This window comes from Rhinolophus hipposideros, assembly GCF_964194185.1.
Source record: "Rhinolophus hipposideros genome assembly, chromosome: 16".
NCBI lineage: Eukaryota > Metazoa > Chordata > Mammalia > Chiroptera > Rhinolophidae > Rhinolophus > Rhinolophus hipposideros.
This window is the reverse complement of record NC_138062.1, coordinates 48897842-48923488: the sequence shown is the minus strand read 5'-3', so window position 1 is coordinate 48923488 and position 25647 is coordinate 48897842. Positions and strand designations below refer to the sequence as shown.

At 49.7% G+C, this 25647-nt stretch overlaps 1 protein-coding gene across 12 annotated transcripts in view; it reads left to right on the top strand.

Moving 5' to 3' along the window:
- Window positions 1-25647, top strand: part of EPS15L1 (epidermal growth factor receptor pathway substrate 15 like 1) — an 87468-nt gene that overhangs the window by 50045 nt on the left and 11776 nt on the right. For 4 of the 12 annotated variants that reach the window (XM_081077303.1, XM_081077295.1, XM_081077300.1 and 1 more), the window contains exons 17-23: window positions 3588-3711; window positions 4629-4679; window positions 5766-5902; window positions 10334-10394; window positions 11184-11266; window positions 18635-18767; window positions 21157-21204. In XM_081077303.1, coding sequence (XP_080933429.1) covers window positions 3588-3711; window positions 4629-4679; window positions 5766-5902; window positions 10334-10394; window positions 11184-11266; window positions 18635-18767; window positions 21157-21204 — 637 coding nt within the window. Of the gene's footprint in view, window positions 1-3587; window positions 3712-4628; window positions 4680-5765; window positions 5903-10333; window positions 10395-11183; window positions 11267-18634; window positions 18768-21156; window positions 21205-22195; window positions 23666-25647 lie in introns of those variants that run through there. The other 8 variants (XR_013995182.1, XM_081077304.1, XM_081077296.1 and 5 more) reach the window with 3 other exon arrangements.

Sequence of the window (25647 nt, the reverse complement as noted above, 5' to 3'; positions counted from 1 at the left end):
TTCCCCTCTCCCCCCCCGAGATTTTTTTTATCTTTTATTTTTGTTCGTCTTCTAAGCAGGGCAATGTTTACATGATAGTCGATTCATCTTGGAACATTGACGTCAGATGTTACATAGAAACTTGCAACCAGTGTCTGAAAGAAAAACTATATTTATCTTGTTGTACAAATACAGTTTTTAAAGCATTTTTTTTGGTTTGTTTCCATTTCTTAATGAACACTTTGAAGAGGGCTTTTGATTTACTCCTGAACGTTTCAAGACTGCTCCAGAGGAGAGAGAGCTCTTAGTTCTCTTCAAAGGGGGGTGAAAGTGAGGGGTTTAGTTCCCTGGAATAGTCTAACCAAAGAGGTGCAGCTGCAGCTTTCTAAGCCTGGGCGCTTCTAAACTTACTGAATTAGTGGTAAGCTCACTCCATGATACTTTCTCCAAAAGGCACAGGATTCTTAAGGCCATAGTTATGGCTTCTCTCATTAGATCAAAAGTATACTGGCCTCTTGCCCTTGTTGTCAGTACTCAATCAGCCTCTAGTAGAGAGTAGGTAATAAGTCATCCGGACTTAAACCTTGCTGAGAACTCATCCTGAGAACCTGGGTTGTCTGTTGCATCCAGCCCCCAGCAGCCCCCGGGAGCCCGTGTTACTGACGCTCCAGCGCTGATTATTAAATAGGAATTTTGTAAGCTGGTTGTTCAACCTGTAACTTGAAATCAGCCATGGTGTATTTACACCCCAGGAATTGGCAGAAGCTGCCTATCAGGACTCTTTGAGAGCGCTGGTTCGCCAGCATCCCACTGCCCAGCCCCCTTTAAAAAGGAAGGAATGTCACAGAAACCCCTTGAATGCCCTTTCACAGTTGTCTATTTCACAGTCTATTTCCTACGAAGTGCAGAACTTGAGACTGGTCACTGAACTCGTTGTCGAAGGTATTTTACCTCTGCCAAGGGATGTGACCCTCAGCCCGTGCTGGTCTGCTGCACTTGCATCTCCTGAGCTGGCAGATGGCTCAGTGCTCGTTGGTAGGTGGTCAGTGGACGGGGGAGGTTATGGTGTCTGTTCCAGGGGGCGTGTAGTTTTCTGCTCTGCATCGGTGTGAAATGGAATCCAAACCCCCGGTGGTTCCCCTAACCACATGAATGTTACTGGGGTCTTCTGAGGCTTCTCCTTTGAAGGGGAGGAAGCAATAGCTGCCTCAAGCACATCATTGCTCCTGAGAGAGAGACTGCAGACATGACTTTCCTTTCAGGGGGCTCGCAGCCTGAGCCCCTAAAGTCAATCTCTTCTCTGCCATTCTCCACTGGTATTTGGCAGCCTTCCAAGTAACGATGGAAAACATTTAAAAAACCAAACCCAAACAAAGAAACCCAACCACTTAGTAAATCAGTGCTAATTAAAAACGAACTAGAAGCTTCCATCCTGAGGCCAAGCTGTCATTCTTAACTCCCTGCTTCATCCAGATCGTGATCCCTCTTGATCTTTCTGGAGCAGACACCTTGCCTCATCGTGCAGTGTGAGAAGCTTATTTCCCCCTGGCTCCCAGGCTTCCTTAGATTAGGACTTCTCCATCATGTTTTCTGAGAGCCTCATCAGGTGCTCCTTGGGTACCCATCTTGCGGTCATTAGCACCACAACGTCCTTACAGAACTGCGCTCTGCCGCCAGACGCGGTGCTTACAGACCTCTGTACTTACTTACCTAAGAATCTGGCATGGTTTCCCCATTTTGGGAAGCCCTGTGGCTGGAGGCTCCAGATAACCTTTCCCAGGTAAGAAAAATCGCTCTCTATTCATCAGAGACCAGAGGTGTTGGTTTGCTCTTCCAAAGTCCATGGCTTCCTATTAGCCCGGTGCCTCTGAAAACCCGTCCTGCCCCCCCACCTTCTCACCCCCCGCCCTGCCGCTGCAGGTAGACTGGCCCACATGGTGGGAGCTTTATCAGGAATCTTCCTTTGGTACCTTTGATGTCATTCCCCTGTTAACCACTGTCTGTTTTTTGACAGAAGCCCCAGCTCTTTTGTTTTTGGTCAGTTAGAATAATGGATTCGTGTGCCAGCCACACAGATGCCCACACATTCACCAGAGTCAGGAAGCACACTGTGCTTTTTACTATCACAGTGAAACCTTCATGTTTTCACTGAGGATGTATCTTTATTAACCAAAATACACGCAGTATTTCTAAACCAAGTGCCTTGTTCCCGCGTATATTGTTCCGCCCCATTTCAGGCCATTTTCTGCTATAAAAATGTGCTGCTCTTCAAAAGCAAACTTTTTCTTTTGATTTAAATATGCTTGTTTGTTTCTAGAAATAAGCACTTTTTAAAAATAATGCAAAGTATTGTATGCTCTAGTAATTCTAACTGCATAAGCACTCACTTCCTCCCAGGATGTAAATAGCCAGCATGCTCCTTGGTGTGGAAACAGCATTTTTTAAAATGCCCACACACTCTCTGAGAAAAGATGACCAAGGGAGGTCACACCTTTGAAGAGGCCCATGCTACAGTTGGGTGGCTCGTTACATTTTTTTCTTGACATTTCCAAAAATATGACTTTTTTCAGACTGAATGATTTTTTAAAAAAATTTCTAATTGTGGTCAAATATGCATAACATAACATTTACCATCTTAACTACTTTAAGGGTTCAATGTCATTAAGTACATTCAGGTTGTGCAGCCATCACCACCATCCATCTCCAGAACTTGTTAATTTTCCCAAACCAAAACTCTGTCCCCGTTAAACAGTCACTCCCCTTCCCCTCCCCCAGCCCCTGGCACCACCATCTGCTTTCTGTCTCTATGAATCTGATCCTCTAGGGACCTCATGTAAGTGGAATCACACAGTATTTGTCCTTTTGTGTCTGGCTTGTTTCACTCAGTGTAATGTCCTCGCGGTTCATCCACGTTGTAGCAGGTATCAGAATTTCCTTCCTTTTTAAGGCTGAATGGTATTCTATTGCATGTATATACTGTGTTCCCCTGAAAATAAGACCTCGCTGGACAATCAGTTCTAATGTGTCTTTTGGAACAAAAATTAATATAAGACCCGGTCTTATTTTACTGTAATATAAGACCGGGTCTTATAATATAATGTCATATAACATAATATAATATAGTGTAGTATAATATAATATGATATAATATAATAATATAGTACCAGGTCTTATATTAATTTTTGCTCCAAAAGACACATTAGAGCTGATTGTCCAGCTAGGTCTTATTTTTGGGGAAACATGGTACCACATTTTGTTTATCCATTCATTTGTCAATGGATGCTTGGGTTGCTTCCACTCAGTGATTTTTAAATAAACTTTTTATTTTAGAAGTGTCAGACTCAGAGAATAATTGCCAAGATGGTAAAGAGAGTTTCCATGTACCTCACACCCAGCTTCCCCTGTTATTAGCATACAGTACATTTGTCACTACTAACGACACAATATTAACTAAAGCCCATCTTTCTTCAATGATTTTTTTCTAAAAGTCATTCTCATTAGGATCACACCACTTAAAGGGGAAATATACAAGTTAGGTATGGAATTCTGTACTTTTCTTTAAATCTGAAATAACAAAATCCCTGTCCTGTCTCTTCACAAAATTTTAGGACGATCCTTTCAAAAATAAAGCCTTGTTATTTAGCAACAACACCCAAGAATTGCATCCGGATCCTTTCCAGGCAGAAGACCCCTTCAAATCCGACCCATTTAAAGGAGCCGATCCCTTCAAAGGTATCTCACATGGCATCCGCTCTCTCACTGAAAGGCTGTGTAGTTTGTGCCATTTGGGGTTATCTAGTGACTAGAATAACTGGGAGATACTACCCTCTGAAATGGAAGAGGAAAGGAATTCTTTGAGCCTCATGGGCCTCTTGAGTTGTCACCTTGCCCAGTTAAGTAAAGAGCCGCGGCGCTGGGCTGAGGTGGGAAGAGCTCACGGCCTGGTCCTCAGACTGCACACTTGAGTTCCCTCCCACCAGTGGGGTGGCAGATTCTTCCTCGCGCCCCTCGCAGGATTGGTAAAATAATCAGATATGGTAATGATTATGAAACTGCCTGATGAATGACAGAGCCCCACGTAAATCTGAGGCCTTAACTGGCGAGTTTACTCAGAGCCACACGTGAGTTAAGGAAAAGAATTTCTAGAAACAAGATTTCCTAAGTTTCTCCATGTTTTTCAGAGCAAAACAGTATTTCCAGGAAGGCTATCTGTATGTTTCTGAGAAAAATGCCAAGGCAGGGTGCGGCAACGGGAGCCTTTCCAGTTTCAGATTTGGAGTGAAGGACCTTAGGTCCAGGGTGCACCAGGCAGCTCCTGAGGCTCAAGACGTACCGAGCTCGTCCTGGCTCCAGCGCTGACACTGTGGCTGACTGCGCAGCCCCGGCCCGTGTGCTTGTAGCCAAGGGACATGAGAGGGAGATGAGATACAGGAGTGACACGTGCCATAGAAAGAGAAGAATGAATTCCTGGCTCATTGTACATTTTCTGCAACTTTGGCCCGTGTTGAGCAGCCAACAATACCTTTCATTTCATCTGAAACATCCTCGCCACGGAAAACCTCAGCCAGTGGCCTCCCCTGTTCTCCCACTTTGACATGCCAGGGTCATTTCTACTGTAGAGCTAAGCATTCCTCTCTCTTCTAATCTAGGTGACCCATTCCAGAACGACCCCTTTGCAGAACAACAGACAGCTTCCACAGGTAAAAACAAAAGCCTTTGTTAAAAGACACGTTTCGTGGATTGGTCCTCACATAGTCCTGTTCCTCGTTCAAGTTGAGATGCTGGGAACACCTTCCAGCCTCCTCTGCCAGCCCCCCCGCCCCCCACCTGGCAGACGGGCGGTTCATTTCTGAAGGAGCCTGGCAGCGATGCTGTCCCCCACCTCACAGTCTGGTGCCTAGAAAAGGAGCTCCTGGTAGCCCAGCGATTGGACATGCCCACAGCAACTCGGTCACTTGTGCCTGCTTGTGTCACCTGTGGCAGGTTCCAGGGGTCCTGTGTAGTGCTTGCTGTCCACACATCCCAGGGGTGGCGGCAGTGTGTACTGGGGACGACGGCCATCTACATTGCACGAAAGCCTACTGTCCTGTTCCCTCCTGGTGAAGGTGGCTTTCTGCCATCTCCAGCCACCCACATTCCACATTTGAGGGGAATGAACACACCGTGGGCATAGTGTTGGGATCACTCTGCCGGTTTATCTATTTATTTATTTTTTTACTGGGGTGAAATTCATATAACACATAATTAACAGTTTTGAAGTGAACAGTTCACTGGCATTTAGTACATTCCCAACGTTCTGCAACTACTACCTGTTTTCCTAGTTCTAGAAGATTTCTCTCACCCCTAAAGGAGACCCATCCATATTAGCAATCACTACCCATCTCTCTCCCCCAGGCCCCAGCAACCACTAATCTGCTTTTCCGTTTCTACGGATTTGCCAACGTTGTTTATTATTTTTAAAATCAGCATTATTGAGAGGTATAATTTACACACAACAAAATTCACAGTTTTAAGTGTATAGTGAGATGAGTTTTGACAAATGTGTACAGTCACATGGGATAGAGAACATTTCCATCATCCTGAAAGGTTACCCTGTGCCACCTACCTGCAACTCCCCAGGGCCCTGGCAACCACTGACCTACTTACTCTGTCACTATGGGTTTACCTTTCCTAGAATTTCATATAAATGGCATCAGTTACATATTCTTTCATATTTTGGTTCTTTCATTAAACATAATGTTTATTCATGGGGCACTTTTTCCCTCACTTTCCAAAACACTTTCTAGATCCGTTCGGAGGAGATCCTTTCAAAGAAAGTGACCCGTTTCGTGGCTCTGCCCCTGACGACTTCTTCAAGAAACAGACGAAGAATGACCCATTTACCTCAGACCCATTCACGAAAAACCCTTCCTTACCGTCAAAGGTGAGTGACGTGGGAAGGTGAAGGTGCTACCTGTGTGAGCACTGCCTGTGTGAAGGCAGCTTGTCCTTCCCCTCTGAGTAGCCGAGTCAGGACTCCGCCCTTCACACTGTGCTTGCTAAGCCTGACCAGGCGGTTCTCTAGCAGCTTCTGGGTCACGGGCCAAGCGAGTCTCATTACTGGATGGCAGGACGGCTGTTGCTGTAGCTCCCTGCCGGGCTTGTCCTGTGAAGCAGGGTGTCACATCCAGTGGTCCAGTGAGCCCAAGTTGGGGGGCTGTGACCTAAACAGTTCTCATTCCTCTGTCTCTTTCTGTGCTCCTTTACTTCAGCGCAGGCCTGCTTGGTGTGTTCTCTGCTCTGTGGCCTGCCCTCCCTGCTGCTCTGTCTCCTGATGAAACAAAACAAAGCACCACACACTGCCCCAGCCTCCACACGACACCTGTGCTGTCTACCTGATGCACAGCACTGATGGTGACATTGGAGTCACACTGCCTCAGTGGGTCCCCGTCACTGCAGGAGGAAGTCCAGGCCTGCAGCGTAGCCGCACTTAGTGTGCAAGGCAATTGTGTGCCCCCCAGTCCGCATCTGTTAAACCAGGCGTTGTGCACGTTAGCTCCAGCAGACTGGGTTACATTGGTGTCGACTAGGATTTAAAAAGCAAAAGTGTCTTTTTGTGACTGAATAGAGAATTTTTGTGACTATGTGAGAGTGGTTCCACACATTTTGATATTTTGTACCCTCATTGTTTTTCAGTTTGAGATATTTTCTAGTTTCCCTTGTGATTTCTCTGTTGAACCATGTATTGTTTCATTTCCAGATATTTGGGTTTTTTCTCTAGGTATCTTATAATACTGATTTCTAATTAAAATTTGTTATTGGAGAATATATTTCGTATGTTTTCAGTCCCTTTAAATTTATTGAGACTTGTTTTATGGTCTGTGTGGGTAAACATATCGCATACAATTGAGAAAAATGCCTGTCTGCAGTTATTAGCTGTCATGGTCTATAAATCCCAATTAGGTGAAAGTGGTTGATAGTATTGTTTAGGTCACCTATGTGTTTACTGTGTGTTTTTTAGCTCTTCCAGTTGCTGAAAGGGGGCTGATAAAATCTGATTGTGGAATTGTTTCTATCCTTTGTATCCCCCTTAATTCTGTCAAGTTTTGCTTCATATATTTTGAAGCTGTCAGGTGCCTACACATGTATGGTTATTGTTGTCTTTCTGATGCAGTGACCTTTTTATCATTATAAAGATTTTCTTTTTTTCCTCTGGTGATATCTTTGTCTTGCAGTCTATTTTATCATACATTTAAAGTAGCCATTTTATCTTCCTTTTGCTTAATCTTTGCCTCAAATATATTTTTTTCATTCATTTACTTTCAACGTATCTTGTATTTATGTACGAAGTACGTGTTTTGTGTGGAGCATGTAGTCGGGGTCTTACTTTTCTATCCACTCTGAAAATCACTGCCTTCTAAATGGGGTGTCTAGTCCATTAACATTTAATGGTATTATTGATATGGTTGGATTTAAGTCTAGTATTTTATTATTTGCTTGCTTTTTATCACCTGTGTGTTTTGTTCTTCTGTTCCCCATTTCCTGCCTTCTTTTGGATTATTTGAGTATTTTTCTAGAATTTCATTTTCATGTATCTGTTGGCCTTTTAACTATACCTCTTCTCGTTATTTTTTAGAGGTTGCTTTAGGAATTACCATAGATACTCTTAACTCTTCATAGGCTACTTGTAGTTAATGTTATATCACTTAATGTAAAATATAGAAAACTTGCAATCATATAGGTCCATTTATCCACTTTCCCACAACTAGCAGTGTCCCTTATGTTATAGCTGTCCTGTGAACGTAAAACATCTAAATACATTATAAACTCCATAAGACAGTTTGCGTTAATCCATTGTATATATTTTAAAGAAATTTCAGAGGAAAAAGTGGCCTTTTATTTTTACCCACAGATTTACCATTTCTTTTTTTTTTTTTACTATTAAATTTATTTTTATTTTTATTTTTATTTTTTTATTTTATTTTTTTATTAGTTTCAGGTGTACAAGACAAGGTAATACTTAGACGCCCACCATCTACATCCCTCACACTGTGAAACCCCCTCCCCCCACCCACCATCCCTCCCACCTCACACCCAGCCATCACATCACACACATAAAATTATAGTTGGCATTCATTAATGTTTAGCCTCTGGTGCACAACGCCACGATCAGGCATCCACACCATCCCGGAGGTGGTCTCCCAAATAGGATGCATGCCCATCGGATACCCAACAAAACCCCTACAACATTATTGAATAAGTTCCCCAAATTAATTTCCAGAAAACCCTGAGGCCATCTTGCGGCCACCAGCCGCCTCCCAATCCCTTCACCTTTCCCCTTATCCCCAACCCCCCCCCCCCCGCCCATCTAACAACTCTCGGTTTTTTCTTTGTGTCCTCAAAACTGTCTCTGATTAGTTCATTCACATAGTCTTTTTTTTAGATTCCGCATATAAGTGAGATCATATGGTACTTGTCTTTCTCTTTCTGACTTATTTCACTTAACATAATGTTCTCTAGATCCATCCATGTTGTTGCAAATGATAAGATTTCTTTCTTCTTTATGGCTGCGTAATACTCCATTGTATAAATGTAGAATTACCATTTCTAACACTCTTCATTCATTTCTCAAGATCTGATTTTCTCTCCATTATCATTTTCCCTAAGCCTGAAGAACTCACTTGGCACTTCTTATAATACTGATCTGCTTTGTTGTCATTCTGGAAGGGTCTTTGTGTCTGAGCTAGTAGTATTTTTTTTCCTTTCAGCACTTTTAGGGTGTTGTTTCACTGCCTTCTGGCCTTCATTGTCCTTGATGGTTTGTCATCAGTCTTTCTGATAATTGTTCCCCCACATGTAACATGTTGTTTTCTCTGGCTGCTTTAAAGAGTGTCTCTGTATCTTTGCTTTTCAGTAGTGCGGTTGTGAAGTGTCTGGATGTGGTTTTCTTGTTTGTATGATGTTTGGGGTTTTCTGAGGTTTAAATCTATAAATTATGTCTTTCATCAAATTTGGTAAGTTTTCAGCCATTATTTCTTTGAATATTTTCTTTTTCTATCCTATTGTCTTTCTCTCCTCTCTTTGTGGGATTATGGTTACACATGTCCCCACAAGTCCTTGAAGCTGTTTTCACTCCTTTTTTTCTCTTTTTTCTTCAGATTGGGTAATTTCTACTGATCTGTCTTCAACTTCACTTACCTTTTTCTCTATCATCTGTTGTTCAGCTGACCTAGTAAAGTTTTTATTCCAGATAAACTTTTTAGTTTTAGAATTTCCATTTGTTTATTTTGGATAGTTTCTATTTCTCTGCTGAGATCTCCTATCTTTTCATCCAAGCATATTTTCCTCACTGAGCACAGTTTTTGCTGCTTTAAAGTTGTCGTTCTCTGAGAATTATAACATCTGGGTCCTTTTGGGATTGGCTCCATTGATTGTCTTTTTCCTTGAGAATTGGCCACATTTTTCTGATTCTTTGTATGTTGAGTCAGTAGCCTGTGCATTATGAGTGCTCTGTTGTGGAGTCTGGATTCTGTTACATTCCTCCAAAGAGTATGGGTGGTGTTGTTTCAGCAGGCCATTAACTTGGTGAGATTCACACTGCAAAGTCTCCCTCTCTCGCCTGCGGTTTCATTACTGTGGCCTTAGCTGTAGGCTGCTCTCAGTCTACAAGAGGTAAGTCTGAGACTTGGGCAGAGCTGATCATGGAATTTGGGGCTCCCATTCTCTTCCTCTCCTCTTTGGATCCCTGTCTCTTTCCCATGGCAGAGGTTGTCTGAGACCTCCATCCTCTGTTCTTCAGGCCAGAAACATGGCATTTTTTTATTGGAGTTCCTGTACCCTCAGACTGTGGCTGTCAAAGTGGAAAAATCAACCTTGTACAGTCGACCCTTGAACAACATGGGCTTGAACTGCGTGGGTCCACTTATTCCATTTATAAGTTGTTCAAGGGTCAACTGTAATTTTGATCTTTCGGTTGGGAATTGGTGTATGTGGAGAGCTGACTATAGTCATAGGTGAATTTTTAACTGCGCAGCGGGGTAGGCGGTGGTCAGCACCCCTAACACTTATGTTGTTCAGAGGTCGACAGTAGTGTTTTTTCTGCCAAGTTTTAATTCTCCTCCAAAGCCTTCTTGCTTTGGTTCATTTCTGAGCCTTCAGGCAGTTGGTTGTTTTTGGATTTTGTCTAGAGTTTATCTATAGGAGGGGTCAGTCTATTGGGATTTTGCTCTGCTGGGGTTTAGTTTTAATCATTTTATCCTCCCCAAGGCCCAGCACCAGATACAGTGCACAAGATGTCAAGGAAATTTGTGGTTGAATGAATGGACAGTACAACAGATGAACTGCTTTTCACTCTTTCCTCTCTCCTTTCACTCAGCTCGACCCCTTTGAATCCAGTGACCCTTTCTCAACCTCCAGTGTCTCCTCAAAAGGATCAGGTGAGACTGATGGCTGTTTTCCTTCTGACTCTTCCTCAGGCAGTGGAGCCCACCCAGTTAATGCTTTCATTTCCAAAACGGGTGTGTTCTCAGTGTTTATGTCATTAGTCAGTGGCACCCAGACCCTCCCCTGAAGCAGTTCGGCCAGAGCTCCTGCTGGCTCCTCATCTTTCTGAGCAAACTCTAGCATCTTTCTGGAAAGGAAGCTCAGCAGTAGGAATTAATTCAGTAATTAACACCAGCGTTATTAGATATTCTTGACTCATTCCTCCATATAAATCTTTGGTTTGCACCTTGGTTTTTTTTTCCTAAAAGAATCCAAAGTTTTACCAAGGGTCCTGGCTTGTATATCAAGGAAGGGGAGCGTTTGCAGACTCCCCGTTGCTTTTGGGAACGGGCCCTGCCTGGTCCTGTTGCTTTGCCTGGCATTTCGCTTATTGGTTATAGAGTTTGATATCGTAGGTGGGCATGGGGGAGTTACTCGAGGCAAGTCACCCCACCAAAGAGAAAGCTCAGTAAAAATCTCTACCTGCAGGTGACCACCCCACATCAATCGTGTGGATGGCGGGTCACTGTCGAATGGCTCCTCTCCTCCCTCTCACCTCCCTTCCTGACCCAGCGGGTCAGCAGCCATCACCCCGTCAAAGAAATGACCCCAGCAAAGAAACACAACCGCCCTGGATCTCCTGCTTCTAGGGCTGTTGAGTACTGAGAGGTGACACTTCCCCCTGACCCCAGGAGGTGTCTCAGGATGCCCTGTAACTCTGCCTCTGTTGGTGCTGCTTGCAGGTCCCTTTGGAACCTTAGACCCCTTCGGAAGTGGGTCCTTCAGTAGTGCTGAAGGCTTTGCCGACTTCAGCCAGATGTCCAAGGTAAAGCCCCTCCCGTGGAGATCCACGACTCTGCCCGAGTCCGTGTGCCTCTTGTGGTCTTGTCATGGCTGCTAGGCGTAGTTGTTAACGCCACGTATGTGTTTCCTCTGTACATGTCAAACTCTGCAATGTACCCTCACACAAGGTTGTGAGAAAGCGAACAAGGTCTGGAAAGTGCCCATGGCTGTGATCAGACCTCTCTCCCTCCCTCCGAATGAAGCTGCCTGAGCCCCCAATCCCTCCCCAGGCAGAAGTGCCACGGGCCTGCTCCTGCTGGCGTCTGATGGCCGTCAGACCTCAGGAGATAAAGTCGTTGCTGTGGCTGAACAAACCTGAGAAGGTGTTAGGCACAGAGGGCTTGGGAGGGAGGCAGGCAACAGGGCCTGGTGTGCAACCAGCTGAGGCGGGACCGATGGGCCACAGGCTGGCAAATGGTGGGTGTCCGGAGAAAGTGCACCAAGTGTTTGGAGCTGCCCTGGGACAGAACCCCAGAAGGATTTGGAAACTAAGGGCTCAATGAAGAAAGCTGCAAGTGAAAAGTAAACTGTTCAAGACAGACCACACTCACACTGGCTGGGCATTGTATCTGTGTGGGCCTAGTTATGTTAACGGGCTGTGAATATAGCCCCTGATGGTGTCAGACCGCTGTCGAGAGGGGCTCGGTGGGTAGGGTGTGGTTAGAGCTGAATCTTTAATGTAGCGAGAAGTCAGTAGATCATGTCTGAAATGGACAGATTAAGAACAGTAGAAGCCCATGATTACTGAGGTAAATTCCAGAAGAAACTAAGAAATCAAAAACGTTGGCCTTGGCGAATGGGAAAGGTAATGGGCCGAGGGTCTTCTGTTCTTCTTATAACCTTTAGGGTCCCTTGGTTTTAACTATGAGCATGTGTTTCTTTGATAAGAATTAAGGAAAGCATCATTAGATGTGCCCCATCTTAGCCTCGAGGCACCAGTTTCTGGCACCATGTGTTCTCCTTGGCAGCCCCCCCCAGGCAGGTGAGGGGAGATCCCTCATAGATAAGGAGACTTGCGATGGCCACAAAGCAGTAGGACCCTGCTTTCTTTATTCATTCTGCCATTGAACCACCACCTGTGGGGGTGGCTACAGGTAGAATATAGTCCTCATCCCCTATCTTATATCCTAGTGGGTAAGGCTCACAGCCAGATGGTGCAGAAGGGGCTGGGAAGGGGGGGCCCCCGGAGTATGTGAGAGCCGAGCACCTGCAGCAAGGAGCACCCTACTCATCCCTGCCAGTGCCCCTGCCATGCCAGCTTCTCGGGGTGCCCTGCCTGCTTGCTCCGTGCTCGCTCATCACCAGGAGCACACGATTGTCTGGGCACCGAACGCTTGTGGTTAGCATGTGTGATTGTGGCACGTGGCTTCCGAGAAACACTTGAAATTCTGTTTAGGTTTTCAAAGAAGCCCATGAGCATAACTGGCGAGGTAGCACATACAGTTTCTGGGAGAGGCTGAGCATTTGTGTGCCCATTGGCCGCTGCAGGAAGGAGCCCAGCAGTGCTGCTGCTGTGGCCTCGCTCCTTCCAGTACTTAGACGGAAAGAGCCTCCATCTCTCAGATGGAAACACCGTGACCCTGATGGTTGGGATATTGTCTGGGATTGGCCAGAAAGCACCTGGGTGTGAGATTGCGTTGTCCCTTAGTGGCTCTGACACATGCCCGTGCTCTTTGAGTGGAGCTGTGTGTCCTCTGCTTCCATCCCTGCTTAGCGGGCGGGAAACCATCTCCTTAAATCATAAAACTTCTGCCACACGGTGGCAGCAATCCCCAAGGAAGGGTTTACGTTGGATTCTCAAACTCTTCAGTGTGTCCTCTTCTTGTAGGAGGTCAGAGTGAGACAGAGTGTGAGCTAGCAGTGGCCCATCTAGGACAAGGATGAGGGCATGATCGAAGCCCCCTTTTCAAGAGGTGTCCGAGTAGAGACGGCATGGGCTCTGAGGGCCAAGGCAGGACGGCCAGCCGGGGAGCCCTGATGGCCGGAATGGCCCCCCTCCCTCCTCCAGGCCGACTCTGTAGAGACTCCAGAGCCAGGCAGCTCTGAGCCTGGGCTCTCCTGTCTTTCTGCCCATTCTAACCTAAAGTTGCACTTTCCTTCTTGTAATTCCAGTTTCCCTTCCCTTGTCCCCATCAGGCCGTACACACACGTGCACTTGTGACTTTAGAGCCAGCGCCCCTTCCTGTTGGCAATGCTGGGTGGGAATGGAGCTGGACAGGGCCGTGGAAAATCTGTCTCCAGTACCCCATTGTTTTGTTTCCACGATCCCATCCGTTCTGATCTTGTGCCACTGGTCCCTCTAAATACTAGCCCTAACTCGGTAGGTCTGCGTTTCCCTTTTGGTTCCCTTTCTGTTTTTCAAGAACAACATCGTGTGTATAAATAAAATGCTGAGGGAAACGAAAGTAAAGTGGCAAGAAGGTGCTTTTTTTTTTTTTTTTTTTGGCATCTTGGTTTGTTTTGTTTTGTTTTTTTTACATCTTCAGCTTTTCCCCATCTGAGCAGGGCTGTCCACCCACTGCTTGGCTGAAGGAAAGTGACAGCCAGTGATGTGACTTCCATTGATTCCTTTGGGAGCTTCTTCAGACTTGCAGTTCTATTGGAGGTGCCCCCCAGACCCAAAGAGATTTTTCTAGATAGATTCAAGCCTATGTTACCTTGGTTTCAAAACAAATTCCCCCAAATAGATTTCAGAGAGCATCTGAGAATAAAAGCAAGAGCTCAACTTAATTATTTCACCCCTCTCCCCTGAAAAAAGGCCCATCTATGAAACTTGGCTGGTTGTTAGTCCGTTCTCAGTTATTTTTCAATCATCCTTTAAAGCTATGCATTTCTATTTGGGGCTATTTTTGAACCCCAAACACATTTCTCTTAGAGCTGCTTTTTTCATAGTAACTTTTCTGTCTTTTTTTTTTTTTTGAGCACACTTCACTCTGGGCCAGCTTAGAGAGCCCCTACTGGCTTTACTGAAAACCTTCTAAAAATAGTGACTTTCCCTGAAGCCACAGCCTGAGGAGGAATGAATCAGGTCCCAGAGGAGACTTCTTGGGAAACTTGAAGTTGTGAAAATTGGGATTCGGAAATGATGCTGGCTTTTTGGTGTTAGAAGTGATATAATTTGCTGGTGTGGGCATACCAGGCATTTACGGTTGGAACCCTTTCATGTTGGAGTGGCCGCCTGGCACAGTGCGTTTAAACAGAAGAGGGGGCAGAGTCAGCTTGGCCCATGGTGTCCCCAGCCAGCCGGGAGGGCCACAGCAGCACATACATAGATCAGCTGGTCTTGGGGGGCGGTATCCAGAGGGCTCCTGGCATCCCTTTGTACCCCTTCCCCAGAGCTGTCGCCTTGCGGCCCACGAGGAGGCCTCAGGGCCAGTCACACTGCCTCTGCTAGGAAAACGGTCTTGCCTCCTGCCTGCCTGTCTCAGGCTGTGGTGATATCACAGGAGCCCCAGGCCCAGGGCATGTTCTGTGAATGGCAGAAGCAGAAGTTCTGTCTCTCTCCATCTCCTTTGCCCCTACCCCATTCTTCTTTCCCAGACAACACCTTAAATCAACCATTTGAAAGCTAAGCTGCAGGGTGACACCGCACCCCAGCTCTCATGCTGCCTCTTCCCGGGAAAGGCTCTGCGGGTAACAAGGAGCAGCAGAGTTCAAGAGCCGGGAGCCGATGGGATATTTGCAGATTCTTGCGGCGTCTGAAAGAATTCTGATCACATCCACATCCTTGGCATGATAATGACCACATTGTCCTTGGGCTGACTTTGCCCGGGAGCCACACATGACCTTCTTGTGTTCTGGCCGCAACCCTGTGAGCTAGGACCTGTCATTATTGTCACTTCTCTGATGAGACTAAGGCACCGAGGCTGTTAGTAGGTGGCCGGGCAGGGTCTCCAGATCCCAGCCCTGACACCGTGCCCTGCAGCCTGACTTGGCAGGTGTTCCGGAAACTCGAGCGGCAGATTTTGCAAAGCGACTCCCCAGCTTCTGTACCTTAAAGGGGACAAGTGACCATAGAGCCGGGGAGAGGGGAGCAGCAGCTGTGGAAGCTGGTACCTCCTTGCCCAGCAGCCCTCTCACTCAGAGCTAGGGTGGTCTTGGCAGAGAAATGAGTTTGGGGGAGCTGCAGATCCCCATCTTCCCGGGGGCCTTCTGCCTACTGACCCCTTGGCCTGCTCTGCCTCTTGCCTACATCCTCGTGTGTCTCCTTCACAGGCCTGAGGACAGGGACGCTCTGCCCAGAATGTGGCCCAAGACCCACCATGGGGGGCAGGCTGCCAGCAGCCGAGGGTAGGGCCCAGGAGCCCTGACCCAGGAGGCGGACGACGTGGGTTCCCACCCTGACTCCACCACTGAGGTGCTGTGTGACTGGCTGGCTCATCGCCTCTCTGTGCCTCAGTTTCCCTGTGTATAAAAAACAGAAGTGGTAACAGTAGGACTTCCTCCCAAGGCCATTGGGACGATGTGGTGAGAAGAGCAGCAGAGTTCACATCTCCTACTCAGGCGGCCCCAGGGTGCCCAGTTGGGTCAGCTGAGTGTGCAGGAGCTTGACCAGGCCCTTCCTCCCCGTGGGCTGGCCGCCTGTCCCCACCTGAGACTAGTGTCTCTGACTAGATACCAGAGGCAGAGGAGGCTGGGCCCCATCCCTGTGATGGATCCTGGAGCACAGCACAGGCCGACTGGAGGCAGGCCCTTCTCCCCACTTCTCATCCTGCTTGTCTGAGCAAGTCCCACACGTGTACTTTGTGTCCCTGCTTTGTGTGTCCCTAGGCCGGCCCCACAGGGGGGCAGAATTAAAAGTACCCCTCCTTGCCGCTTTCTCCATCTGCTGTGTGTAGCCTACCCCACCCTGCCACACAGCTCACCTGCGCTCTGTGAGGAACTAGTGTTCGTTTTTACCGGTTTCCACCAATTCCTTTTGTTTTTACTACAGTAGTCCCCCCTGACCATGGGGGATACTTTCCAAGACCCCGGTAGATGCCTGAAACCACAGATCATACTGAATCCTATATATACTTTGTTTATTCCTGTGCATGCATACCTTTTCACGTAAAGGAAGCACCTCACGGCTTCTCTCTGGCGTATCCGAATTGCCAGCATCACTGCTCTTGTGCTTTGGGGCCATTATTAAGTGAAATGAGAGTTACATGAGCCCTGCAATTCCACGACAGTCAATCTAGTCACTTGAGACAGCTACCGAGTGAGTAACGGACAGGGAGCGTCTACAGGGTGGAGACGCTGGACAAAGGGATGATTCACAGTACTCAGAACAGTGCGCAATTTAAAACTTACAAATTATTTATTTCTGGAATTTTCCATTTAATATTGTCAGACTGAGGCTGACCAGGAGTAACTGAGACCGTGGCTAAGGGGGGGCCTGCTGTAGCTGTGTACCCCCTTGCTCTACGTGTTCCTAGTTACTTTGTTGTAGTAAAAGTGGTCCCTACGCCTGTAGAAAGTGATCTCCCTTTGGGTGGCCCAAGGCCCGTTCATCATGTGAGATGAACTGGCCTGTCTATGGCTCACCTGCCCGTCAGGGACGGTGTGTTGTGCCCGAGGCCACGCAGGGGCTTGAGGTGGGGTTGCACGTAGGTAGTGACTGCTTCTGTAGGCTCGGCCAGCAGCCATGCTGGCCCGTCACCTGTGCTTGCTCTCCCTGCTGCCCAGTTTGGTGGGCTGGGCCTGGAAACCCGTTAGCGTGTCATCAGGACGCGGGTGCTGTTGGGACAGCCATCGGCACAGCTGGCAGGAAGGGTGTCCACGAGAGCTCTGGTTGTGGCAGCCAGTCCCTGAAGAAGAAGAGGGACTCCGGTGTAGGGTTTCCAGGTGGGAATGCCCACCCGTTCTCAGGAATGTTTTTCGCTTTCCCGTTCCCAAATCCTGAGATATAAACTGTTTTCTGTTCTCCACGATGAGTCGTGTCCACAAAGTGACGGCCGATGCTACCAACCCCCTGGGTTCAAGGAGCCGATCTTCCAGATTTCCCGGCCAACTTTTCTTGGGATTTGGGAACGGAAAAGCAAAAAATTTCCCGAGGATGGGTGGGAATTCCCACCAAAAAACTCTAGCGATAAATAGGAAAAATGTCTAAGAAACACACTGTGAGTAGTACGTTTATTTCCCATTGTGGGTATTCCTGGGTCCAAGGAGCCGATTTTCCCGATCAACTTTTCTCAGGATTCAGGAACGGGAAAGCGAAAAAATTCCTGAGAACGGGTGGGAATTCTCACCTGGAAACCCTGCTCCACTGGATGGTGCAGGCTGAGCTCCCCAGCTGGAGACTCTATGTGCACAGGGGCCTGGAGATGGGGGTCCAAGGGGTCCCAGGGAATGGGGAGTCTCAGGAGGGAATTGGGGAGACAGCAGAGGTAAGGCCAAAGAATTAGGCAGTGGGGATGTGATGAAGGCCCTTCGTGTTTTGAAGAGTGTTTGGAGGTTATCTATGGGCCCCTGGGCTATGCAGTGCTACCTGCCTTCCCATCTACCTACCTACCCACCTACCTGTCATCTTCTGCCTCCCTCCCTCCCTCCCTCCCTCCATCCCTGCCTCCTTCCCTACCTGTCATCTCTACCTTCCATCTACCTACCTACCCACCTACCTGTCATCTTGACTTACATTTACCTACCTCCTACCTACCTGTCATCTCCGTCTACCATCTGTCCACCCACCCAGCCATCTTCCATGCATGTCTGTTGCTGGGGTGATGTAGTCCGATTTGGATTTGAGACAGTGAGATGATTTGGTGGCAGGAACAGAGCTGGCAGAGGCTGGGGGAGGGTCTGGGCCAGAGGTTGTAAGAACCCACAGAGGCAGCCGTTGCCCTGGCGACAGCAGTGGGGGTGGGCCCGGTATTCAAAGGTGGGCTCTGACCTGAGTCACTAGTTGGGCAACGGCCTCTGGGGGCACAGAGAGGGTCTGGTGCTTTTCTGACCCTCATCTGGAGGTGCTTGTCACTGTGAAGGGAGTGAGGGTGGGACATATCTCTGAAGCATGAGCAGGAGGCCAGGGGACCCTGCGGTCATGAAAGACGTCCCGTGCAGGTGAAAAAAGCGTGTGTGGCGGGAGCACCCTCCCATGACACGAGCCCTTTGGGACACGGGACTGCTCTCACCTGCTCTGTGTGCTCTGTGTGCTTGCCAGCTTGTCCTGCACAGGCCAGGGGACCCTGGCTGTTGAGGGTGGAGGAAAGTGGAAGTTTGTGAGAGACCCCGGCTCTGAGCAGGGGCTGAGCTATGCAGCCCAGAGGGTGGGGCCTTGCCAGGCTCTTGGTACGTGAGCGTCAGCTTGGTGGACGTCCGCTGCTCCGTGTTAACAGTTATTTTTGCCTCTCTTTCGTGTCCTCTTTTACAGCCCCCACCTTCTGGCCCTTTCACCTCCTCCTTTGGAGGGGCAGGATTCTCCGATGACCCCTTTAAAAGTAAACAGGACACTCCCGCTCTGCCTCCGAAGAAACCTGCTCCGCCACGGCCTAAACCGCCCAGCGGTCAGTACGCTTTCTTCTCTCGCCGCCGCCCCCCCGCCCACTGTCACAGGACGGCGGGGGACTGAGGGCCCCCCTTCGTTCACAAGCCCAGAATAGAGCTTTTCTATGAGGTCTGCACACAGAGCCAGAGGGTCTCCCCTCTGCCCAGCTGCCTCGGTCTACTCATGGGGTGTGCCTGGAGCATCCGTCCTGCCCTGTCCTGTGGGCCAGGCTGTGTGGGCCTGGGATGGTCTCTGGAAGGCCCAGGGCTCAGGGCCCTCCTGGGTGCCAGGAGAGGTGCCACATGGCCCCTGGCTGAGATGTGGTCAAGGCTGTGCGGCCCCTCCGGCCTCTCCACCCCAGCGAGCTTCTCCCAGGTTGACTCCGGGTGGCCCAGGGGTGAGGATGGCAGCTGAGGTGGCCCCCTCGATCCAGCGCCTCCAGACTGGTTAAGGACTCGGGGTGGGGGTCGACATGGCAGTCTTCCTTGGCTGTGTTTGACATGAGAGGAGGCAGGATGGCTCAGTCTCCCTTTTGCTCTGCTCCCGTCCCAGCCATTTTAGCAGATGGCTCTGAGCAAGGGATTTCCTGCAGACTCTGCCTCACCTGGCTTTTGATGGTGCTGCAATTTCGTTCAGCCGCGGCCTGGGTCCTCCTGAGGATTCTGAGCACTTTTAAGTCATGTGTGGGATCTCTCTTATGTGATAGTGTTGGGCCCATAGCCAGGTTATCAGCCTCGAAAGCAGCAGAGGGACTCAGTGCAATTTCCCAGCCCCTTTGCCCATCCCCCTCCTGTATGCTCGGAACCCTGACTAGTACATCTCTTTCATTCACTGGTCTCCAGGCAGAGTCTCACCTACACTGTCCCTAGACTGTGAGTGCTCCCTCGGTCCTGCCTTCTGTTCCTTCTTCCTGCCTGAGCCTGCTCCTTCCTTTCAGTCTGCCCCAAGGGCTCCACTTTGCATCACCATTGCTGGTCCCCGAGCTTTCTAGTTACAGGTTCAAGGCTGGCCAGTCTTCCTGCACGACTTCCACCTGCCAGCAGAGACAAACAGAGGGCAAGTTATTTAAAAAATGCTGCCTCTCCGCCCCTGTCACCCAGTCCAGGGCTTTCTCTCAGGAGGACGGGCGCCCCACCTGCAGAGCCCAGTTTGGCCTCCTTCTGGATGAGTCATGAGAGAAAGTCCGACCATGGGCTGGGTGGGTCTATAACAGGTTTTCAGTGAACTGTGAGTAGAAACAGATGCGTAAAGAGATCACTCTGTCAGCCACACATCAAAGGCATTTACCATAAAACGGGGGAGAAAAAGCAAAAACAACAGAGGAATTCCCTTCCATCTGTGAGAGGCCGCGTGTACCGTAGACACAGGTAGTGGCTCTCAGAAGACCCGTGACTGTCTCCTGATGGAATGGCGTCAGGCCTCCTCACTTTGCCTGAGGATGAGAGCCAGAGCGCACATGTGTGCATGCACACATACATGCATGCATAGTTCACATGCCTACATGCAAGCACACACGTGTCTACATGCATGCACACATGTGCACATATCCCATGCATGCACCCTTACATGCACACATGCTCACAGTGCTTGCATGCACCTGCATGCGCACTGCACAGGCTCCCGTGTGGATGTACATGCAACACACGTGCACACGCCCGCAGAGCAGGGCAGCACTTGTTGGGCCTCACGGAAGAGCTGCTCCCCTCACCGGCTAGCAGGGGCACAGCTTTAGTCTACGGTTTCCTTGGAGACCCACCTCGGCCTCCTCCCCTTACCTGTACCACTGCTGGCTCTGCTTTGAACTTCCCCTCAATGTCCTTTCCCTCGGGTCTCTCTCTGCGAGCCTCCCCACCCCATTTTGGCTTCTTTTTTCAGTGTGCCATGCACTTAGATAGTAAGGGACGGGTGACCTCCTGGGAGCTGGTTTCAGAGCTCAGGCTTTTTAGAGAGCTCTCCACACTTGGGGAGATTTGGGCCTGTCCCGGGGTCTGAGCCTGCCTTTGCTCATGACCCTGGGCTGCCGTGTCCATGGTCTGCCACAGGCTGCAAGGAGCCCGGGTCCTGTTCACATCCACTCACAGGAATGGTATTTTCCCGGACCCTCAGGGCAGTCAGGATAGGCAATGTGATGCCCCCTTTTTTTTTTTACCGGAAGAAGAAAGGGAAGTGAGAGGTCACATGGGCCACCCAAGGTCATGCATCAAGGTGGCAATGGGGCCAGCTCTGGACTTGGTGACCTGCCCCTGCCTGGGCTTCCCACCCCCATCAGACAGCTATCATGAGAATCAGGCTATAAGTTTCAGGGTGCTGTGGAAAACTGTCAATGCGTGCACACTGTTTCATCTGTGAGCAGCCAGGACGTATCTGCAGAGAGGCCTAAATGTCTTTCGTCTGATTCTCTTACCTAGACGCGAAGGCTGAACAGAAAAGCGCTGCACTGTACACGCCTCTGGGTGGTAGGTACACACAGTGGAGGTTGCCAGCTGAGCGCTTCCAGTGGCGTTTTGCTGTGATTCGTACTAACTTCTAACACTAGCCGTGGAAACCGCAAGCCGTGCGATGCAGGCACACACGGTGTCAGCCCAGCACTTGACGCTTTTATGAGTTGCATTTGGGGGCAAGCATTCGGCAATTTGGGGATGCAGAGGAGGGTATCTGCCCCATGCTGCTTCCCGGGTCGAGGGAATTGAGGCCCCTCTTCCCGTCTATACCGCACGGAGCGAGGCTCTTAAACCGGGAGCATCCCGGCGGTTGCCTGGTTATTAGGACAGGTTGGCAGACGAATGAAGGGGAAGTCCTGCTCAAAGCGTGGGTTATGAAAACAGCAGGCCTGCCTCTTGTTCTCTTGGTTGCTTAAGATGGGAGGCAGCCAACAGCATGTTCGAGTGTTGGGTTTTTGTTTGTTTGTTTGTTTGTTTGTTTTAAGAAAACATAAAGTCCAGCAATTTGAAAGTGAGGGCATGAAATGTGCTTTTCTCTTCTCACTGACCTGGCCTTTTCCTGCTTGGAGAGGCCGTGTGGCCAGCACTCAGAGGCGGCCGCCTACACCTGGCAGCACCACGTGATTGCACTCAGGGACCTTCCTGACACATGGCGGGGCGGCGGTCCCAGCGTGGCTGAGTGGGGAAGAGGGCATTGTGGCCCTGCTGTTTGAGCTGTGACCCTGTGGACCCGAGTGGACTATCCAGACTGCCGTTGATGGCGGTTTTTCTTACAAACCAAACATGCAGCTTCATACGTGCACTCACAGGAACCAAGGTGATAGAACGGGCTTTTCCAACATCTTGCCACCCTGCATGTGACATAGGTCTGAGGTTGCCACTTTCCCACCTGAGGCTTGTCCACTCCAAGGGGCCCAGAAGTTTTTAGAACCTGCCAGGTCTCTGTGCCTAGAGTTGGCACCACGTGTGAGGCCAGGGCAGCTGAATGTGATGTTGTTCTCTTCAGCTGCTGCGCTGCCCGTGCTGCTAGGACCCAGAGCACTTGCGAGATCAGACTGATTTCCGGACGTTGGAGCAAGGGTTGGGGCTCACGTGCTGCTCCTGCCACCGTCTCCCCGAGAGGCTCAGGGCAGCATCTTAACCCCATTGAGCCTCAGCTTCCCCGCCTGCGCACAGGACCAGCGCTGGCCTAGCAGGTGCCCTTGTGGGTAGAGTCCCTGCATGGTGATCACCCATGATGTGCACCCCAACCGCCCCGGGGTGCTGGCCCAGGACCCGGGTTCCCCTTCCTCAGGCTCCTTTCCCGGGACAGACGGAGGCTGGGCTGTATGCGAGCAGGGTTTCTCAGGGATCCTTTCTCCCCACCAGGCTGCAGTTTAGCAGAAATCTTCGCAGTTGAGTCAAGTCAGAGCGTGGGCAGTTGAACTACAAAGAGGGCTCCAGGGGCCTCTCTGGCAAAGCTTAGCGATGTCGCTTGTGCTGGGTCAAATGCACATTTGGTTTGGAGTCACACGTGGTGTTTTGCATGCACTAGAGGCTGCAGTTTTCACATTCCAGGGGAATTACTTTTTTGTTTGCTTTTTTTTTAGCCTGCTTGAGCTTTAATTGACATGCGATAAACACACGTATTTAAGTGTCAGCCTGTGCAGTCACAGTGGGGGCCCCTCTCCCTGTGAACCTTGCTGAGGTTCCCCAGGAGAGAGTTCTGATGTCATGCTCATGTAACTGGAGGAGCCCATGGCTGGTCATCTGCTCAGTTCTCGTGACCCCAGCCAGAAAGTGTGCCCTCGGGGACCGTGGAATCATCCACTGGGATAGTCATGGGCTTTGGGCACTCAATCCTCTGTGCCTGCAGGTCTTTTCTAGAAAGGTCTATCAAGGTATTCAGTAATCAGCAGGTGTCTGTTTGGGGTCGAGAGAATTGGTTTCTTCCTGGCAGATGCAAATCAGGCGCTGCCGAAACCTGTCAGTTAGAGTCTGCGCGTGCACACCTCCCCAGGTAAACAGTGTGTATTTTCTGCAACGGGTGGAGATGGAGATCAGTCAGAACTCACCGCTGAAGAGTTTCTAGGTAAAAGTTGTTGATTTGCAAAGGGAGAAACAGATTTTTTTTCAAGTGCAGGAAATGGCTGTGTGGGTGTCAGTGATTGGGCCTCGCGCCCCGCAGCGACAGATAGCGGGACCCTGCGCCCGGCCCCACCCTTGCCACTTCCTGCAAGAGCAGCCCTGCATTGCGGTTCCTGCAGCGCCTGGGTGACACCAGCTAGCACGCCTTCACCACTAACCAGCCAGTCACCTTTAACCTCTCCCCAATTTAATTGTCCTTTTATTACTGCTAATGACCTTTTCACCCCCAGAATAAAGCCAAGCACACAGTTATGAGGTCCTTTTGCCCCTTTCCCCCCTTCCTATAATCCCTCTGATGCACTCAGGCAAACGAGACACTATTTAACCCGCGTCCTGTATGATTCAAACGATTGTCAAAAAAAGAAAAAGAAAAAAGTCATTTTCCCCCTAGAACACAAGTCCCCTCCTACCACCTGTTTATGGACTCCACACAGGATGACTGGCTTCTGGTTCTTTCTCTTGGGCGGTTTTCTGGTTGCCGCCCACCCAAAGGCCAGCCTGCTTGCTTATCCGTCACCCTGACTGTCCTGGGGGAGCTGCCACAAGGGACATGGTCACAGAGCAAGCCCTGAGTTTCTGCCTGACGCCAGCCTTGCTATGCACTTGGCTTTGCCCGTGTTCTGAGAGGCCCAGCCCGGGCAAAACCAGGGTGGTCGTCCTTCACCAATGTGGGTCCTGACCTGTTTATTGCACAAGATCCACTTTTTAAATGGCTTCTCCTGTTGAGCCGTGCGGTTAGCACCTCAGCCTTGAACTTAACTACTTTAATTCCGTTCCCACGATGATTTCAAAGAGATAATTTGGTGGGTACATGTTAAGTTCTAGAATGGGACAAGTGGTTTGCTGCCAGCTTGAGAAGCCTGGAAAATTCTGGCACTGCTGTCCAGCCATTGAAGCTCACCTTTCCTGCCCACTGGGAGGGTCTGTGCCAGGCTAGGTGTGCCCCCTGACAACAAGTGCTCCAGAACCGGCTGGCCCCTACTCCCAGCAGGGGGAGAAATGTCATTTTCCTCTCAATCTCTTACAAGTGAAATGCTTGGAGATGGATTGTTCTTCGGGTGAATTTCTGTTCTGCAAAGGCGGCTGAATTTGAAAATAGAAGCATTTGCCTATCTCAGCACACACCCACCCTCCTGCACCCATAAGGGTAGATTGAGTGGGAGTTGAGTGACACAGTTGTCACCTGTTGTTCAGTGGGTGTGCAGATGCCCAGGCCTCTGGGGTCCTGGGGGCCTGGAACGCAGGAGTCAGAGCTTAGCTGGCTCAACCAGCTGGGCTTCTGCACAGCCGTGGAGTGGGCTGCAGGCCCTGGGAGCTCGGACTCCCATCCTGCATCTGAGCATGGGTGTGAACAGACAGGAGCCGCCGCCCTGCCCCCAGCTCCTTCCCCAAACAGCGTGGGGGTCTTCTGTACCTGCCGCCAGGCCTCCCCCAGCCCCTTGGTTCCACCCACAGCAAGGGATGGGGCCCAAGAAGGGGCTTCCTGTGTGGCCCCTGCTTTTCTGATGAGGTGAACGTGGTCCCTCATCTCTTCTTGTTTTTCTCACATTCAAAGCACTGAGTCAACCCCCCTCCCTCCACCATTGTCAACTGAAAAACAGCTTGTGTATTCGATGGGGAGGGGGATGGCCATAAACAGAGTGTGTGGGGATCCTGAGTTCTGTTTCAGGTTCTCCTGACTCCCGAGCGGCTCCCACAGCAGAGGGGAGCCGCTGGTGGGCTCTGCACCTTGCACCCCCGTGCACACCTGCCTTCTAATAGCTTCCAGACCCGCCGCGTGGCACCTGGGTGATCTTCTTAAATGTGGGCGCAGCGCCTCTCCGCCAGGGCAGAGGTGGCGTGTTGGTGCTCTGCGGGAGGAACAAAGGCTGGGCCCCCCCCCCAGCAGGCTGCTGTGTGGCTCTGGCTCCCCAGCCCCTAAGGCCCCTCGCCCCGCACAGGCAGCTGGCCTGGCACACGCATGTGGGCTCCTCCAGCAGAGTGTGTCGAAGGTGCAAATCAGAGAACAAGTGTGATTTTTCAAAAAGCGGAACCGTGAGCCCCGAAGTCTTTATTCTTTTAGTCATAAAGATTGACTTGGGATTTGTGGATTCCTTTGTGAATCACGTAACCCCCTCCCTGGCGTAGCTACAGAATTAATGTAGCCCCCACCAAGTTTCTTACAAATGTCATAGGAACCTTTTGTGGAAACTTTGCAGGTTTTATTTCTCACTCTTACGGGTATTTGTCTTTAGAGGGCCCAGAATTTATGGCTACTCCCCCCCCCATTTCCCTTTTTCTTTCTGATGATGGGTGACCCCACATCCACTGGGCTCATCACCCGGTGCGGTT